At 29.7% G+C, this 15,035-nt stretch overlaps 1 protein-coding gene and 1 long non-coding RNA gene across 4 annotated transcripts in view; one reads left to right on the top strand and one right to left on the bottom strand.

The window, feature by feature from the left end:
- The window catches only part of LOC124418693, a 97,295-nt gene extending 88,438 nt beyond the window's left edge, over window positions 1-8,857 (bottom strand). Inside the window, exon 1 of the long non-coding RNA XR_006940155.1 lies at window positions 8,611-8,857. This is a non-coding gene — a long non-coding RNA (uncharacterized LOC124418693). The remainder of the gene's footprint in view (window positions 1-8,610) is intronic.
- The window catches only part of LOC111682357, a 30,003-nt gene that overhangs the window by 12,745 nt on the left and 2,223 nt on the right, over window positions 1-15,035 (top strand). Inside the window, exons 1-2 of one of the 3 annotated variants that reach the window (XM_046945714.1) lie at window positions 12,059-12,250; window positions 14,143-14,545. In XM_046945714.1, coding sequence (XP_046801670.1) covers window positions 12,195-12,250; window positions 14,143-14,545 — 459 coding nt within the window. In that variant the 5' untranslated portion in view covers window positions 12,059-12,194. Of the gene's footprint in view, window positions 1-12,058; window positions 12,251-14,142; window positions 14,546-15,035 lie in introns of those variants that run through there. The other 2 variants (XM_023444287.2, XM_023444288.2) reach the window with 2 other exon arrangements.

Raw genomic sequence — 15,035 nt, 5'->3', positions numbered from 1 at the left:
AAATTCAACATCTGACGAGTGGAGTGGTCCGGTCAAAACGGGGTCTCTTTGATTCTACTTGACAGTTCGCGTGTAGTGAACTACCACGTAAACCAACCAACCAACCATTGTGTAATAAAGTTTTGTGGCCTTTAAATGACCGCTCTATATATAGAGGGTCTTGGTTGAGAATTGTTTAATTACCCAGAAGTTGAATTAATAAATAATTTATTAATTACAACTTAAGTTATTTAAATATTAATATGGGCTGTATATTTAAAATGCAAAAAATGTGAATTTAAAATAGTTTGATAAAATAAGAATAAAAATTTTAATGCGGACATCTGTAGGTTTTAGAAAATGGAATGCAGTTGTAAAATGTGACAGCTGTTGCAGAACTATAACTCTGTAACAAAAGTTTGTTTTTTAATAAAGAAATCAAAAATTTCTCTTGGTAAACAGTTGACTTGTGGTTTGTTAATGTAAAAACCACAATATATTTCAGATTGTTATAGTTAAATAACAAGATTTTAATTGCAAATCTATCCCTAGATACGTTTTAAGAGTTTATTACAAAAGTTTCTTATAGTGAAATAAAAACTATGTGGTTTAGACTACAAACAAAATCTTATTTCTATTTCTGTGTGGTTTTCTATTTAAACATATTTCTTTAGTTACTAATAAACCAGACTGTAAATGAGATTTTTTATGGATTTTTAAACACTACCTGTACTACACCATTTCCAAGAGAAGTTTTTTTTTCAAGTCGAAGTCCAGATTTAAAGAATATTTTCACATCTATAGAACTTTTTGAAAATTTTTAGCTTTTCAGAAATTTGAAATGAAATTTTTATTGTTTATAAAAAATCATTAAAAAATTTTCGATTTATAAAACATTTTCAATAACAGAAATTAACAGAAATTTTGTTAAAAAATTTATTATTTTTAAATTTTAATTGAAAATTTAGGCAAATGAAAATGGTGTAGTAGAAATTAGTCAATTGATTTCCTTTATTAAAATAGTTATGTTCTTATTTAAAATTTAATTTTATATTGATGATTTAAAATTTTTTTTAAAAAAAATTTAATATCTTGTTTAAATTTATTATTTGATTTTATTAATGAATGGATTAACTCTTTTTTTGTCATTGAGTTAATATTTATTTTGAGCAAAATACACCAACGCAATATTTAGCAAATTTTTTTTGCGATTTTATGTTCTGGAGAGGCACGACTATAATGATAAATATTTCTAAAAAAAATAGCAATACAAAACAAAATGTAATTTGATCATGGGCACAGTGTTTTTGTGGAATAAAAATTAAATAAAAAAATTCAAAAATAACTAACACTAGTTTAAAAGGCTATAAACTATAACCAGAATATTAAGACTTAAGACTGTTTCATAGTCCAGATAGATAATTCTATAGTCCAGATTATAGACTAATCTTAAATCCAGACTTTATACTATTCTATAGTCCAGACTATAGACTATTCAATAGTCCAGACTATAGACAATTCAATAGTCCAGACTATAAACTATTCAATAGTCCAGACTATAGACTATTCTATAGTCCAGACTATAGACTATTCCATAGTCAAGACTATAGACTATTCCATAGTCCAGACTATAGACTAATCTTAAGTCCAGACTATAGTCCACACTTTATACTATTCTATAGTCCAGACTATAGAATATTTAATAGTCCAGACTATAGACTATTCTATAGTCCAGACTATAGAATATTCTAACTATTCTATAGTCCAGACTATAGAATATTCTAACTATTCTATAGTCCAGACTATAAACTATTCAATAGTCCAGACTATAGACAATTCAATAGTCCAGACTATAGACTATTCAATAGTCCAGACTCTAGACTATTCAATAGTCCAGACTATAAACTATTCAATAGTCCAGACTATAGACTATTCAATAGTCCAGACTATAGACTATTCTATAGTCCAGACTATAGACTATTCTATAGTCCAGACTATAGACTATTCTATAGTCCAGACTATAGACTATTCTATAGTCCAGACTATAGACTTTTCTATAGTCCAGACTATAGACTATTCTATAGTCCAGACTATAGACTATTCTATAGTCCAGACTATAGACTTTTCTATAGTCCAGACTATAGACTATTCTATAGTCCAGACTATAGACTATTCTATAGTCCAGACTATAGACTATTCTATAGTCCAGACTATAGACTATTCTATAGTCCAGACTATAGACTATTCTATAGTCCAGACTATAGACTATTCTATAGTCCAGACTATAGACTATTCTATAGTCCAGACTATAGACTATTCTATAGTCTATCCTATAGTCCCGACTATTCTATAGTCCCGACTATAGACTATTCTATAGTCCCGACTATAGACTATTCTATAGTCCCGACTATAGACTATTCTATAGTCCCGACTATAGACTATTCTATAGTCCCGACTATAGACTATTCTATAGTCCCGACTATAGACTATTCTATAGTCCCGACTATAGACTATTCTATAGTCCCGACTATAGACTATTCTATAGTCCCGACTATAGACTATTCTATAGTCCCGACTATAGACTATTCTATAGTCCCGACTATAGACTATTCTATAGTCCCGACTATAGACTATTCTATAGTCCCGACTATAGACTATTCTATAGTCCCGACTATAGACTATTCTATAGTCCCGACTATAGACTATTCTATAGTCCCGACTATAGACTATTCTATAGTCCCGACTATAGACTATTCTATAGTCCCGACTATAGACTATTCTATAGTCCCGACTATAGACTATTCTATAGTCCCGACTATAGACTATTCTATAGTCCCGACTATAGACTATTCTATAGTCCCGACTATAGACTATTCTATAGTCCCGACTATAGACTATTCTATAGTCCCGACTATAGACTATTCTATAGTCCCGACTATAGACTATTCTATAGTCCCGACTATAGACTATTCTATAGTCCCGACTATAGACTATTCTATAGTCCCGACTATAGACTATTCTATAGTCCCGACTATAGACTATTCTATAGTCCCGACTATAGACTATTCTATAGTCCCGACTATAGACTATTCTATAGTCCCGACTATAGACTATTCTATAGTCCCGACTATAGACTATTCTATAGTCCCGACTATAGACTATTCTATAGTCCCGACTATAGACTATTCTATAGTCCCGACTATAGACTATTCTATAGTCCCGACTATAGACTATTCTATAGTCCCGACTATAGACTATTCTATAGTCCCGACTATAGACTATTCTATAGTCCCGACTATAGAATATTCTATAGTCCCGACTATAGACTATTCTATAGTCCCGACTATAGACTATTCTATAGTCCCGACTATAGACTATTCTATAGTCCCGACTATAGACTATTCTATAGTCCCGACAATAGACTATTCTATAGTCCCGACTATAGACTATTCTATAGTCCCGACTATAGACTATTCTATAGTCCCGACTATAGACTATTCTGTAGTCCCGACTATAGACTATTCTGTAGTCCCGACTATAGACTATTCTGTAGTCCCGACTATAGACTATTCTATAGTCCCGACTATAGACTATTCTATAGTCCCGACTATAGACAATTTTATAGTCCAGACTATAGACAATTTTATAGTCCAGACTATAGACAATTTTATAGTCCAGACTATAGAGTATTCTATAGTTTATACTGTAGACTCTGGTTCAAATGGAGACTAGTCTATTGTCCAGTTTATAACAACCGTTAAAAAAACAGTTGCTTAAAAAAAATCATGTATAAATTTTACATGCACTTACATGCAAAAATATAAAATTTTACTGAAGTTTTGCAATTTCCTATAAAAACAAAAGATTTCTCATATTCATGCTTTAAAGAAACGATATTAAAAAAATCCGTTATAAAGTATAGTTTCCCCTTTTATTGAAAAGTTCTCCATTGTTTATTAAATAAAACACTGTTTCCTTTTATTTCCTAAAATAAAACAAACGTCAAAAGCCAGCTGTTACAGTCACGTTTTTTAGTTTAAAGTCCAACGTTGGATATGGAAAAAAAGTAAAAATCTGCTGCATCAGCAGCAATAAACCAAATAAAAAAAATTTCATAAACAAATAAAATAAAAACCGCAGCAAACTGTAATTGTAATACAGAATAAATAAAGTAATAACTTAAACTTACAAAAAAAGCATTATAATGACGATCTGTTATTCTCATTTTTCCACTAGCCTAATAAACAGTTCAGACAGTCGAATATTCGTCAGTTCCTAATAAGAAAATTATTTGCCGTATTAAAGTAAAAAAAAATGCTCTTTTATTAACTACATTGATAATAAATTAAATTTTATCATACTGACAGACAGACGGACGGACTGAACAAATTTAGTACAATATCGTCATCATCATAATCATCGTCATCATGATTGTAGTATATATGAAAATCAGTTTGTCTGTCAGACGATCGGTTGTTCGTTTAGTTGCTTTTTTACATTTTTGCATTACAAAAAATAAACTTCACTACATTGGAGCAAAGAAAAAAAAAATAACTAAAAGTACTAAAAAAAATAATAATAATTGTAATTTTCTTTAAAGTTTAATGTAAATTTTAACAGTCAATCAACAACGTTTGTGGCAAAAGGTTTACTTATTTTTATCGTTTATCGTGTTTGTTTATTTTTAACGCCGTACCAGAGATCTCAATATCGAGCGGAATTTTAAAGTGATTTTTTGAGATTTTTTAAAAAAATAATAAATAATTTTAATGAGTTTTTAACAATTAAAAATAAATAAATAAATATAATTAAAAAATTCTTAATTAAAAAACGTGTTTAAAAAACTAAATTAATATTTATAAAAAAATAATAATATAAAAAAATAACAAATCTATACATTGTTTTTAAAGTATAGAGCAAAAAAAAAAACTTTAAAAATTTAAAATTAAAATAAAATGATCAACACTTTTCAACTAAAAATATTGTCTCAAATTATTAGATTTTTTATGACCAAATATCATGATTTTTAACCCATTGTCGGTTGTCCTTATTCTAACCATATAAAGTTCATTTCAAAACCTCATTTTCGAAACTAGTTTTACCAAAATCTTATTAAATCAGAATTGATTTCGTTAAATTGTTTTTAAATCAGATAAGTTATTGTGTATTTTGAAATAGAACCCTGCTGAAAATTTTGAAATGTTCACTGATCACGATCACTTTTCCTAATGTATTTTAAATAGATTTAGTAAAAGAAAGAATATAATAATCGACATTTTTATATTTAAAATCCAAAAAGAAATCGTGAGACAGATTAATTTTAACTAAAGTTATCGAACTATAGTCCATTATACGAATAAAGTGTAAACTAGTTTTATGAAAGGGAAGTTAATGTGTAAAATAGCTCATGCCTAAGTTTATTGTCTAAATTTTTGTATAATCTATAGTCAAGCCCTTAGTCTGAACTAAAGTATGCTATAACGTGGACTATAGTCTATAATTTGAAATATAGTGTTGTCCATAGTCTGGATAATAGACTAGTCCATAGGCTGGCTTGAAGTCTAATCTATAATATAAAACATAATTAAATCTAAAGTCTGAACTATAAGTAAATTTCTAATCTGCAGTACAGTCTAGTCTACAGATATATGTATATAATCTATAGACTGTATTATAAGCAGCTCTATTATTGACTATAGTCTGAACAATAGACTAGTTTTAAGCCTGGCCTAAAGTTAACTCTATAGTCTACAATGTAGTCTAGTCTATAGGTATAGCATAACCTACTTTTTAGTCTGGACTACAGCCTATTCTGTAGCCTAGTATTTAGTCTGGGCTATATCCTAATCTATGTTATGAACTATAACCTAAACTATAGTCTGCACTATTGTCTATTCAAATTTATAGTCTACGCCATTTCCCAATATACAGTCTAGTACAGTCTAGATAAGAGAATAGTCTAAAGTCTGAACTAAGTTTTAGACAATAACTTGGAATATAGTTTAGTCTGAACTATGGGATATTCTCTAGTCTGAAGTATATTCTAATATATAGTCTGGACTATAGTCTAGTCTAAAATCAGGACTCAATAATATGGAATATAGTTTAGTTTAAAGTCTGGATTTTGGTATCCATTCTGTAGTATATTCTATAGTCTGGACTATAGGCAGTCTATAAGATACATTATACGTTCGTTTATAACTTCTATATAGTACAGTCTTAAGGCTGGTCTAAAATCTATAGACTATAGTATAGTGTAAACTATATTATAGTCCTTAGTTTGGATTATAGTATAATCTATAGTCTGGACTATAGTCAACTCCGTAGTCTAGTCTAGGCCAGACTTTTAACTGTACTTCAGTCAAGTATATAGTCTGGACTATAAGTAAGTCGTGTTAGGGCCTGGACACTAATCTATAGTCTGGATTAAAATGCAGTCTGAACTATAGTCTACAGTCTGAACTATAGTCCACAGGTTAAACTATACTTTGGCCTATAGTCTAGATTATCGTCTAGTACACATGGACTATAGTCTAGTCTATAATCGCACTAGCGATCATGTACCTCTTTTTTTCCATAATGGTTGGTTGCTTTTATAGATCATAAATTATAATAAATCTGAAAACATAACAAATTCTAATTAAATATTTCTGTTTACAAACGTTTTAAAGAAAAAAACTCTTCCGTTCTTTGTTTTAATAAAAAATCATTTTTTTTTTCTTATTCTTCTTCACAATAACGGCAATGAAATTCAACATGGTGCTAATGATATTAATGATGACGTTTGTAATGTGTAAAATATTTAAATATTTCCGCAAACTAATAACAACAATAAAAATGCAAAAAAAAAAATATCATAAGCAAACAAATTAAATAAATATAAATATTGGCATATGATAACCGATTCTAGAATCTAAATAAAAATCATGAATGAAACGCTTGTTAATTGATAAATAAAAATAATTCATTGATCCAATTAACACATTAATTAAGAACAAGAACTTGCTTAACACAATCTCTACCGTGACGAAACTAGTTTTTTGAAAATTACTTAGCAACTGTTGCATTGGTATAAAATATTGTAAAGAGAATAGTTGCATAATTAAATATGATTTAATATTAATTATTAAATTATACTTATATGTACATATGTAAATGTTGTCGGTAATTGAATTACTTTATAATTTAATTGTAACAAAAGACTAGAACAATCAGTTGCTATCGTAATATATTAATAAAAAAATATATCGACGTACAATGAAAACCATTGTTTGTTAAGCAATTGCAAATTGCATCAAAGATTTGTGTCTCTTGTTTTTGAAGTTAATGTTTCGAATGCAACTTTTTGACCTAAAAATTTTTGGTCTAGAATCTATAGTTTAGTTCACACTGTTTTGTCTATAGTTTAGACTATAGACTAGCCTATAGTCTATACTTTAGACTAGTCTTAATTCGGAACTATAATCAAGACTATAAACTGAAATATAGTCTATTCTATACTCTGGTCTAAAGTATGGACTAGAGTCTATTATATAGTCAAGACTATATACAAACTAGTCTATAGTCTGGAGTGAGATCTAGTCTATAGTCTGCTCTATAACCTCGTCTGTAGTAGGCACAATAGCCTAGTCCTTAGTCTAAACTATGATCTCATCTATAGTCTGGAATATAGTCGTCTCGTTATAGTCTGGAATAATCGAGTCTAATCTGGCCTATAGTGTCGGCTATACTGCGGACTATAGTTACTTCTATAGTTATAGCATGATCTATAGTCTGGACTATAGAGTTTTGCTTAAGTTTAGTCTACTTTAGATTAGTCTAAACTTAAATATAGTCTAGTGTCCGGACTATAATCTAGTATATTAACTGCACTATATTCTAGTCTATAGTCTGCACTATTGTCCCAGTCTGTACTATGCTCTTATCTATAGTCTGAAATATAGTTGTCTCGCCTATAGTCTGAAATAGTCCGGTCTGTAGCCTGGCCTATAGTCTCGTCTTTACTGTGAACTATAGTCTTTTCTATAGTTATAGTATCTTCTATACTCTGGACTATACATTTTTACTTTAGTCCAGTTTATAGTTTGGGCTTTAATCTAGTTTTTAGTCAGGAAAATAGTCTAGTCTTTAGTTAGAGTATCTTCCATACTCTGAACTATACATTTTTACTTAAGTCCAGCCTATAGTTTGCACTTTAGTATACTTTTTGGTCTGGAATATAGTCTAGTCTATAGTCTGGGTTTTAGTCTTATCTATGGTCTAGACTTTAGTCCAGTCTATAGCATAAACTATAATTTAGTATATAGTCTCTTCTTGACTATAGGCTAGTGTATAGTCTGATCTACAGTTCAGTCTGTACGCTAGACCACTACTGTTCTATAGTTAGAGCTCTGAAGTCTGAACTATAGTCTCGTATATATAAACCAGAATCTAAACTAGTTTACAGTCAAGTCTTTAGAAAAGTAGAAATGGCTAAATTTATTTCTAAAAAAATTTAGAGTTTTTAGAATTTTAACAAAAGCCTACTTTTAATCCAGATTAAAATCACAACTGTTCCTCATTAAACTAATTAATATAAATTAAATTATTTTTTTTTTTTTATTTTAATTAAGCAATTAAGCAAAACATTACTTTTTCGCTTTAGTTTTAATAAATTCAAATCACTCGACAACAAAGTATTTTATTTTTGCAATTTAAATGCCATAATTTTGAACTGCAAACGATTAATGCAAATACACACTACAAACGCCCCACATTCGAACCGAGTTGTCATGATACCGCCTTTATTGAGAAATCGTTTTAAGTCACATGATTTTGAAAAATATAAATTTATAAAAAAAAATTACACCATTATATAGATGAAATAAATATAGAAATTAAAACACTTTATACGACAGCAATTTTACAACTCTTATCATTAGCTCTCACATGTGCAATTTAAATAAATCTATATTTAAATAAAGAAAAAAATAATAAAAAGAGAACTAAGAAAACAGCAACATCACAAGAAAAGATAAACATCATCATCATCACTACTACTCAGCTGTCATCTTATTTATTTATTATTGTTTACATTTTTTAACAAGTCATTCTCCTACACTTGTTAGTTTGTGAGTGAGTGAGTAAATAAATCATAAAATATTGTTGTAAGAGAAACACAAAAACAACAACAACAATAACGCCATGTAAACACAAGTTGTCATTGTTGTCGCCATTGCAAAAAATAGTAACAGCAACAAAGCTAAACAAATAAAACTCTGAATGTTCATTTTTACCGTTGCAACTCAATTATTTATTGCCCACTTTTTTTCCTTTCATAATCTCTAACCAAATGACCTTTTATTATCATACATATGTACATGAAAAAAAACACAACAAAACGAAGAAGTAGCAGAGATAGGCAACAACAACAATAAGAACAACATACGATTAATAATCAACATCACAATTTCAATGAGCGCTACTCTTATCACAAAGTCATAATTAGTGCGTTGACTGCATTAATCTCTTGGTCTAGTGCACCAACCAGTCACCACACACAACATGATCGTTATCATTATATTCATTATATATTATTACAATATATCACAAAGAAACACAATGAAAACGACTAACGTTTTATTAGTTAAAAGTTGTAAAGTAATTAATTATACGTTAGGGGTTTATTAACCGCGATCCGAAAAATGCTTTCTTTCAAGAGGTTAATGTAGGATGACAAAATTATTTCAAAAAAAATTTAAAAAGTTATCGCATTTTTAATGTTTATACGAAATTTATCAATATTACCGATCTAGTTAATAGGTCTAGTCTAAAGTCTAGTTTATAGTATAGTATTGTCTATAGTCTAGTTAATAGTCCAGTCTGGTATATAGTTTATAGTATAGTCTTGCATATAGTCTAGTCTAGTTTGTAGTCCAGTTTATAGTATATTTTAAAGACTAGCAAATAGTCTAGTCTATAGTCTAGTCTATAGTCTAGTCTATAGTCTAGTCTATAGTCTAGTCTATAGTCTAGTCTATAGTCTAGTCTATAGTCTAGTCTATAGTGTAGTCTATAGTCTAGTCTATAGTGTAGTCTATAGTCTAGTCTATAGGGTAGTCTATAGTTCAGTCTATAGTCTAGTCTAGTCTATAGACTGGTCTATAGTCTAGTCTATAGTCTAGTCTATAGTCTAGTCTATAGTCTAGTCTATAGTCTAGTCTATAGTCTAGTCTATAGTTTAGTCTATAGTCTAGTCTATAGTCTAGTCTTTAGTTCAGTCTATAGTCTAGTCTACTCTATAGACTGGTCTATAGTTCAGTCTATAGTCTAGTCTACTCTATAGACTGGTCTATAGTCTAGTCTATAGTCTAGTCTATAGTCTAGTCTATAGTCTAGTCTATAGTCTAGTCTATAGTCTAGTCTATAGTCTAGTCTATAGTCTAGTCTATAGTCTAGTCTATAGTCTAGTCTATAGTCTAGTCTATAGTCTAGTCTATAGTCTAGTCTATAGTCTAGTCTATAGTCTAGTCTATAGTCTAGTCTATAGTCTAGTCTATAGTCTAGTCTATAGTCTAGTCTATAGTCTAGTCTATAGTCTAGTCTATAGTCTAGTCTATAGTCTAGTCTATAGTCTAGTCTATAGTCTAGTCTATAGTCTAGTCTATAGTCTAGTCTATAGTCTAGTCTATAGTCTAGTCTATAGTCTAGTCTATAGTCTAGTCTATAGTCTAGTCTATAGTCTAGTCTATAGTCTAGTCTATAGTCTAGTCTATAGTCTAGTCTATAGTCTAGTCTATAGTCTAGTCTATAGTCTAGTCTATAGTCTAGTCTATAGTGTAGTCTATAGTCTAGTCTATAGTATTGTCTATAGAGTAGACTACAGACTAGTCTATATAGTAGACTACAGACTAGTCTATAGAGTAGACTTCAGACTAGTCTATAGAGTAGACTACAGACTAGTCTATAGAGTAGACTGCAGACTAGTCTGTAGAGTAGACTGCAGACTAGTCTGTAGAGTAGACTGCAGACTAGTCTGTAGAGTAGACTGCAGACTAGTCTATTGAGTAGACCACAGACTATAGAGTACACTACAGACTAGTCTATAAAGACTATCAACTAGACATAAGCTAGACTAGCTTATGTCTAGTTGATAGTCTTTATTCTAGTTTCTAGTCAAGCTAATAGTAATATCTAGTATATAAACTAGTTTATTGTCTAATCAATTGGCTAGTCTGTAGTTTATTCTAAAGTGTAGTCCATGGATTAGATTATAATCTAGTATATAGTCTATACTCTAGCCTATATTCTAGTTTAAAGTCTAATTTATAGTCTAGACGATTGTTTAGTCAATAGACTAAGAAACAATCAACCTTTTACCATTATTATGGCTATAATTGGAAGGTTTAAATCAGTTAATATTTTTTTTCAAATAAGTGGACCACTTACTTTCGCTTCAATAAAGTTCCTTAGAACTGTTAATCGTTCAAACATCATTTAATTATATAGAATAAAAAACTCAAATTTACATAAAAACCAGTTCTAATTAAAAATATATATAAAAAAGTTCTAAATCGACATAATTTAAGTGACTCATAACTGCACTGACATTAATTAAAGTACATTTTCTTAGATTAACACTAATAATAAAAGTGTTAATTTAGCATTTAATCGGGGGAACAAATACTTAAAAGTGTCGCTAGTAATTTGCAAAATTTTATTTATAATTTATCATGATTTATTTGGCACATGCAGCAAAAAGTTAATTAAACAAAAGCAAAAAAAACGTTAAACGTGTCCACATATTGACTGAGAATTCATTAAACAAATTGTAAAAATGCATTAAAATTACTTACAATGACGGAATATAAAAGAACAATATATGTGGTAAAAAAACTGAGGAGTTAAGATATAATTTGGTTCAGTTAACAAATTAAATGATTGGAGTAAAGACACCATTAAACAATTTTTGAAAAAAGTTGGTAATTTTAATAAAATTTTTAAAAATAATTCATGATAATTAAAATTATATACATCATCAAATTGATCAAAAAGTCGTATTCGAATAAATAATTTTGAGATATTTATCAAAAATGTTGTGCAAATATAGTAAAGAATACAATATTTAAAACAATCTATCAAACAATGCTGCGGATTGCATGCAAATAATTTTTAATCAAAACAAATATATGAAATTTTATTTTTAATTAACTTAAATATATATTAAAAAAATCAAAATGCGCGTAAGTTTGCCGGGTGATATGCTGATGTCAACTGTGTTTGATACAAGGTAGTAGTTTTATTTTTAAAAATTTATTCATTTCCACTATTAACTATACCATACTGGACTATGGATAGGACCACACACTAGACTATAGACTGGACAATATAATAGAGTATAGATTGACCCATAGAGTAGGCTATAGACATGACTATAAAATATACTATAGAATAAACTATATACCATATTATCAACTGAACTATATACTAAACTACTGGCTGGACCATATCCTAGAATATAGACTAGACTATAGACTAGACTGGACTATACACTAGACTATACACTAGTCTAGGCTAAACTATGGACTAGAATATAGACTAGATTATAGAATAGACTATGGACTAGACTATAGACTAGGCTATAGACTAGACTACTGACTAGACTAAAGACTAGACTATAGACTAGACTATAGACAAGACTATAGACTAAACTATAGACTAGATAATAGACTAGACTATAAACTAGATTATAGACTGGAACATAGACTAGACCATAGACTACACTATAGAAGGACTGCATACTACAACATAGACAAGATTACACTATATATTCAAGACTATAGACTAGACGACCGCCTTGACTATAGACTAGATTACGGACTATGCTATGGAAAAGACTATGAACTAGGCTATGGACTAGACTATAGGCTAGGCTATGGACAAGACTTTAGGCTAGGCCTTATACTAGATCATATACAAGACTTTAATTAGAATAAAGACTAGACTACAGACTAGACTATAGAATAGACTAAAGACTAGACTATAGACTAGACTATAGACTAGACTATAGACTAGACTATTGACGAGATTATAGACTAGACTATAGACTAAATTATAGACTACACTATAGACAAGGATATACACTAGACTATAGTCTAGTGTATAATTTAGAATATAACCTAGATATGCTAAATTATAGACTAAACTACAGACTGGACTACAGACTATACTTTACACTAGACTACACATTAGACTATGGAATAGATTATAGACTAGGCTATAGACTAAACTATATACTTGACTATAGACTAGATTATAGACTAGACTGTAGACTAGACTATAGATTAGACTATAGACTGGACTATAGACTAGACTATAGACTAGACTATAGACTAGGTTATAGTCTAGACTATTGAAGATTAGACACAATAGATCAATTCAAAGAGAGAGCACTTTAGTTTAGAATACAGGCTAGATTATCTATTGTACCGTAGTTTCTCATTTATCTTTATTAATCACAAGGACCCACTGTACTCACTACTCCTATACAGTAAAAATGAAAAATGTAAATTACTGCAGTTATTTTATAGCGGCAAAAATTAAAGGTAAAAATGTTCTTCTAAGAACTTACAAATCAGTTAATTAAATATACGAGTGGGAAGTACAGAATATATAGACAATTATTAACCATTTTTTCTTTATACTAGAGCCAAGTGGTAAATATTATTTCTTTAACAATTGTATTTACTTTAATTTAAACAAATAAAAGTTATTAAACAGAAAGAAAACGAAACAAAACAATTTTTATTTCTAGAAAAAATATAAAAATTGCTGATTTTGCTTAACCATAATAACAAGAAAAAACTGCAACGTAGTATAAATACTAGACTAATTTGCGCCCTCATTAATAATTTATTAACAAAAAAAAAAAAGAAGGAAAAATATCAATAAAAGAAAGAAAAATTAGCTAGCAGGCAGCGCGCAATTACTTAGAATATGATAAAGAAACGTGATTTTATTATAATTAGAATAAATAAAATAATAATAAACAACGTAATATTATTTATTTTTATTATTTATATGATTTTTAAAAATTGCTAATGCATATGTTCATCCTCAGACAAATTACAAACAATCGAAACTAATCATTTTTTATTTGTATTTTTTTTTTTTTTTCATTTCCAGTATGGTACTGCAAAATCACAATACTATAGCAGCACGTTCCCTAACCTCTACAACAAATTCAGGAAATACTGCCCACTCAACTGCCTCAAACTCTACAGATACCGCAAGAGTAGCCTACAGAATGTCGCAACAAAGACCTATTGTCGATTTGCTGGTGGCCATGATTGCCGTTCCCATTTTAATATTGTGTGCCTTACAGTTGGAAAAGAATCTTCATGATATGGCCAATAGTCCTGAGAGTCGATGGCTTGTGTTTGCCTTGGGTATTGGCATGCTAATAGTTAGTGTTATCATTTGTGGTTATGTTACGCATCGCATGGGCGTTTGCATTTGGGCTGGTCCCATCGATGAAGTGGGCAATCGGGTGGGTAGTGGAAGTGGCGGTAGTCGTGGAGTATCACATGTAAGTACTAGTTTAAGGATATAATTCGAATTGTAAACTAGGCTATAAACTATAATCCAAAAGTTGAACCATGCCATATACTGTAGTCCAAGGTCTATACTGTAGACTACAATACAGACTAGACTGTAGTCTGCTGACCAGTCTATAATTAAAACTATAGTACAGTTGCAATTAAGTCTAAATATTACATTAAACAATAGACTAACATATCGTCTAGACTGTAGGCTAGATTATAGAATAGACTATATGCTAGACTATAGACTAGACTATAGACTAGACTGTAGACTAGACTATAGACTAGACTGTAGACTAGACTATAGACTATACTATAGACTAGACTATAGACTAGACTATAGACTAGACTATAGACTAGACTATAGACTAGACTATAGACTAGACTATAGACTAGACTATAGACTAGACTATAGACTAGACTATAGACTAGACTATAGACTAGACTATAGACTAGACTATAGACTAGACTATAGAC

Source organism: Lucilia cuprina, chromosome 3, assembly GCF_022045245.1.
Source record: "Lucilia cuprina isolate Lc7/37 chromosome 3, ASM2204524v1, whole genome shotgun sequence".
Taxonomy (NCBI): domain Eukaryota; kingdom Metazoa; phylum Arthropoda; class Insecta; order Diptera; family Calliphoridae; genus Lucilia; species Lucilia cuprina.
Note: the sequence above shows the minus strand (reverse complement) of the source record. Positions and strands in the feature narration are given on the sequence as shown.